The sequence below is a fragment of the Teleopsis dalmanni genome, unplaced genomic scaffold, assembly GCF_002237135.1.
Source record: "Teleopsis dalmanni isolate 2A unplaced genomic scaffold, ASM223713v2 unscaffolded_contig_0602, whole genome shotgun sequence".
NCBI lineage: Eukaryota > Metazoa > Arthropoda > Insecta > Diptera > Diopsidae > Teleopsis > Teleopsis dalmanni.
In genome coordinates, this window is record NW_024031984.1 from 2,988 (window position 1) to 9,096 (window position 6,109).

Sequence of the window (6,109 nt, forward strand, 5' to 3'; positions counted from 1 at the left end):
TGAAAATATGAAACTGTGCTTTGAAATTATATAGCTCCGGCTGAAAATTAGTAGAGTGCATCGAATCCACGCTACGTTGAAAATATTATACTGTGCTTTGAAATTATATAGCTCCGGCTGAAAATTATTAAAGTACATCGAATCGATGCCACGATGAAAATATAATACTGTGTTTTGGAATTATATTGCTTCGGCTAAAAATTAGTAGAGTGCATCGAATCCACGCTACGTTGAAAATATTAAACTGTGTTTTGAAATTACAAAGCTCCGGCTGAAAATGATTAAAGTGCATCGAATCCATGCCACGTGGAAAATATAATACTGTGTTTTGAAATTATATAGCTCCGGTTAAAAATTATTATTGTGCATCGAATCCATGACAAGTTGAAAATATTATACTGTGTTTTGAAATTTTATAGCTCCGGCTGAAATTTATTAAAGTACATCGAATCGATGCCACGTTGAAAATATAATACTGTGTTTTGGAATTATATAGCTCCGGCTGAAAATTAGTAGAGTGCATCGAATCCACGCTACCTTGAAAATATTATACTGTGCTTTGAAATTATATAGCTCCGGCTGAAAATTATTATAATGCATCGAATCCATACCACGTTGAAAATATAATACTGTGTTTTGAAATTACAAAGCTCCGGCTGAAAATGATTAAAGTGCATCGAATTTATGCCACGTGGAAAATATAATACTGTGCTTTGAAATTATATAGCTCCGGTTAAAAATTATTATTGTGCATCGAATCCATGCCAAGTTGAAAATATTATACTGTGTTTTGAAATTATATAGCTCCGGCTGAAATTTATTAAAGTACATCGAATCGATGCCACGTTGAAAATATAATACTGTGTTCTGGAATTATATAGCTTCGGCTAAAAATTATTATTGTGCATCGAATCCATGCCACGTTGAAAATATTATACTGTGCTTTGAACTTATATAGCTCCGGCTGAAAATTATTAAAATGCATCGAATCCATGCCACGTTGGAAATATAATGCTGGATTTGAAATTATATAGCTCCGGCTGAAAATTATTATAGTGCATCGAATCGATGACACTTTGAAAATATAATACTGTGCTTTGAAATTATATAGCTCCGGTTAAAAATTATTATTGTGCATCGAATCCATGCCAAGTTGAAAATATAATACTGTGCTTTGAAATTATATAGCTCCGGCTGAAAATTATTAACGTACATCGAATCGATGCCATGTTGAAAATATAATACTGTGTTTTGGAATTATATAGCTTCGGCTAAAAATTAGTAGAGTGCATCGAATCCACGCTACGTTGAAAATATTATACTGTGCTTTGAAATTATATAGCTCCGGCTGAAAATTATTATAATGCATCGAATCCATGCCACGTTGAAAATATAATACTGTGTTTTGAAATTACAAAGCTCCGGCTGAAAATGATTAAAGTGCATCGAATCCATGCCACGTGGAAAATACAATACTGTGCTTTGAAATTATATAGCTCCGGTTAAAAATTATTATTGTGCATCGAATCCATGCCAAGTTGAAAATATTATACTGTGTTTTGAAATTATATAGCTCCGGCTGAAAATTATTAAAGTGCATCGAATCGATGCAACGTTGAAAATATAATACTGTGTTTTGGAATTATATAGCTCCGGCTGAAAATTAGTAGAGTGCATCGAATCCACGCTACATTGAAAATATTATACTGTGCTTTGAAATTATATAGCTCAGGCTGAAAAATATTATAGTGCATCGAATCCATGCCACGTTGAAAATATTATACTGTGTTTCGAGACTATATAGCTCCGGCTGAAAATTATTATCGTACACCGAATCCATGCCACGTTGAACATATTATACTGTGCTTTAAAATTATATAGCTCCGGCTGAAAATTATTATAATACATCGAATCCATGCCACGTTGAAAATATAATACTTTGCTTTGAAATTATATAGCCCCGGCAGAAAATTGTTAAAGTGCATCGAATCGATGCCACGTTGAAAACATAATACTGTGCTTTGAAATTATATAGCTCCGGTTAAAAATTATTATAGCGCATCAAATCCATGCCACGTTGAAAATATTATACTGTGTTTTGAAATTATATAGCTCCGACTGAAAATGATTATAGTGCATCGATTTCACGCCTCTTTGGAAAGATAATACTGTGCTTTGAAACTATATAGCTCCGGCTGAAAATTATTATAGTGCATCGAATCGATGCCACGTTGAAAATATAATACTGTGTTTTGAAATTATATAGCTCCGGCTGAAATTTAGTAGAGTGCATCGAATCCACGCTACCTTGAAAATATTATACTCTGTTTTGAAATTATATAGCTCCGACTGAAAATTATTATAATGCATCGAATCCACGCTACGTTGAAAATATTTTACTGCGCTTTGAAATTATATAGCTCCTGCTGAAAATCATTAAAGTGCATCGCATCCATGCCACGTTGAAAATTTAATACTGTGTTTCGAAATTATATAGCTCCGGCTGAAAATCATTAAAGTGCATCGCATCCATGCCACGTTGAAAATATAATACTGTGTTTCGAAATTATATAGCTCCGGCTGAAAATTAGTAGAGTGCATCGAATCCATGCTACCTTGAAAATGTTATACTGTGCTTTGAAATTATATAGCTCCGGCTGAAAATTATTATAATGCATCGAATCCACGCTACGTTGAAAATTTTACTGAGTTTGAATCTTGTGCCGCTACAAATTGTGTTGAGTTCATCGAACGATTGCCACGTTTGAAAACATATATGTGCTCTTGAAATTATTATAGCTCCGGTTAAAAATTATTTGTCGCATTCGAATCCATTTGCCACGTTTGAATTACATATGTGCTTGAAAACTATTAGCTCCGGCTTGACAATTTTATATGCATCGAATCGATTGCACCGTTTGCAATATCATACTTGTGTGTTGAATTATATAGTTCCGGTTAAAAATTTGATGCATCGAATCACGCTCATTGAAAATATTCTTACTGTGACCTGAATTAATAGCTCCGGCTGAAATTATTGTAATGTTTACGATTAGGTTTCGATCAAGACTGATTTTTATTTATTTTATTTTAACTTACAAGCTTACTCTTATACAAAGCTTATTCTATCTACATAAAAGCTTAAACTCTACAGCCCTCCTCCTAAGATTATAACTATAATAATTAAACACGATATACATAAATAAAAAAAAATATAAAATATAAATGTAAAGCATAATTGAAATTCATTTTAATTCACTTTAAAATTATACAATTATAATTATGAAATATTCAACAACAAATTATTACTCCGTATAAATTAAATTATATTCATGAATTATTCCTTATAATTAATCTTAGTTTTACGTTCTCGCAGACGCGAGCAACCACTACCTACATTTACATCCTCAGTCGCATACCCTTCCGTAGTAGCGACGGCTGACTCTACATTTGGACTTGATTCTTCAGCAGCACCGTTCAACTCCTTCGTAGTTAAGTCATTTTTTATAGCACTACCACTATAAGCCATCATTTGGTCGACGTGGCGCTTAATCACCCTATTAGTTCTTGATATTGTGCAACCATATGTTCGTCGACCTAAACGCTCCTTAATTACCGCTTCCTGCCATCCTACCTTATTTGGGTCTGAAAAATCTCGGATAAAGACCGGTGTGCCTTCCGTAAAAATAATATCTCTAGAACCCCCATGGTTTTGAATGTTACTAAGTTGTTTTTCTCTCACTCTGTCTTTCACTAAAGGTGGTTTTAATAAATCGAACCGCGTTTTCATTTCTCTACCTAACATAAGTTTAGCTGGAGACTCTCTTGTTGTACAATGCTTCATAGTACGATAATCAAATAGAAATCTCTTAAGCACTATGTCTAAACTTCCTTTTTCACCAGAGCTTAAACTTGCTTCAAGAGATTTTTTAAAAGTTTTAACAAAATTTTCGGCTTGCCCATTTGTAGCTGGAAACCCTGGAGGTGTAAGAATCTGTTTGATGCCATTATCCTTTAAAAATTGTTGGAATTCCCATGCTGTAAATTGGGTTCCATTATCACTTACTGTGTTTTGAAATTATATAGCTCCGGCTGAAAATTATTAAAGTGCATCGAATTCATGCCACGTTGAAAATATTATACATTGCTTTGAAATTATATAGCTCCGGCTGAAAATTGTTAAAGTTCATCGAATCGATGCCACGTTGAAAACATAATACTGTGCCTTGAAATTATATAGCTCAGGTTAAAAATTATTATAATGCATTGAATCCATGCCACGTTGAAAATATAATACTGTGTTTTCAAATTATATAGCTCCGGCTGAAAATTGTTAAAGTTCATCGAATCGATGCCACGTAGAAAACATAATACTGTGCTTTGAAATTATATAGCTACGGTTAAAAATTATTATAGTGCATCGAATCCATGCCACGTTGAAAATATAATACTGTGCTTTGAAATTATATAGCTCCGACTGAAAATGATTATAGTGCATCGATTTCGCGCCACTTTTGAAATATAATACTGTGCTTTGAAACTATATAGCTCCGGCTGAAAATTTTTATAATGCATCGAATCGATGCCACGTTGAAAATATAATACTGTGTTTTGAAATTACATAGCTTCGCCTGAAAATTTTTATAATGCATCGAATCGATGCCACGTTGAAAATATAATACTGTGTTTTGAAATTATATAGCTCCCGCTGAAAATTTTTATAGTGCATCGCTTTCACGCCACTTTAAAAATATAGTACTTTGAAATTGTACAGCTTCGGTTAAAAATTATTAGAGTGCATCGAATCCACGCTACGTTGAAAATATTTTACTGCGCTTTGAAATTATATAGTTCCGGCTGAAAATTGTTAAATTGCATCCAATCGATGCCACGTTGAAAACATAATACTGTGCTTTGAAATTATATAGCTCCGGCTGAAAGTTATTATTATGCATCGAATCCATGCCACGTTGAAAATATTATACTGTGCTTTAAAATTATATAGTTTCGGCTGAAAATTATGATAATGCATCGAATCCACGCTACCTTGAAAATATTATACTGTGCTTTGAAATTATACAGCTCCGGCTGAAAATTATTATAATGCATCGAATCCACGCTACGTTGAAAATATTTTACTGCGCTTTGAAATTATATAGCTCCGGCTGAAAATTATTATAGTGCATCGAATCGATGCCACGTTGAAAACATAATACTGTGCTTTGAAATTATATAGCTCCGGTTAAAAATTATTATAGTGCATCGAATCCATGCCACGTTGAAAATATTATACTGTGTTTTGAAATTATATAGCTCCGACTGAAAATGATTATAGTGCATCGATTTCGCGCCACTTTGGAAATATAATACTGTGCTTTGAAACTATATAGCTCCGGCTGAAAATTATTATAGTGCATCGATTTCACGCTACATTGAAAATATAATATTGTGCTTTGAAATTATATAGCTCCGGTTAAAAATTATTATAGTGCATCGACTCGATGACACGTTGAAAATATAATACTGTGCTTTGAAATTATATAGCTCCGGCTGAAAATTATTAAAATGCATCGAATCCATGCCACGTTGGAAATATAGTGCTGGATTTGAAATTATATAGCTCCGGTTAAAAATTATTATAGTGCATCGAACCCATGCCACGTTGAAAATATTATACTGTGCTTTGAAATTATATAGCTCCGGCTGAAAATTATTATAATGCATCGAATCGATGCCACGTTGAAAATATAATACTGTGTTTTGAAATTATATAGCTCCCGCTGAAAATGATTATAGTGCATCGATTTCACGTCACTTTGAAAATATAATACTTTGCTTGGAAATTAAATAGCTCCGGTTAAAAATTATTATAGTGCATCGAATCCATGCCACGTTGAAAATATAATAATGTGTTTTGAAATTATATAGCTCCGGCTGAAAGTTATTAGAGTGCATCGCATACACGCTACCTTGAAAATATTATACTGTGTTTTGAAATTATATAGCTCCGGCTGAAAATTATTATAGTACATAGAATCCATGCTACGTTGAAAATATTTTACAGTGTTTTGAAATTATATAGCTCCGGCTGAAAATTATTAAAGTGCAT

General features: G+C 33.1%; 1 protein-coding gene across 1 annotated transcript; it reads right to left on the reverse strand.

Moving 5' to 3' along the window:
- Positions 1–3,337: 3,337 nt before the first annotated feature.
- Positions 3,338–4,038, reverse strand: LOC119663582 (the record flags this gene model as incomplete). The annotated part of the gene is made up of 1 exon (XM_038073193.1): positions 3,338–4,038. A coding segment is annotated over one exon (701 nt), but the record flags the coding sequence as incomplete, so codon positions are not given.
- Positions 4,039–6,109: the final 2,071 nt, after the last annotated feature.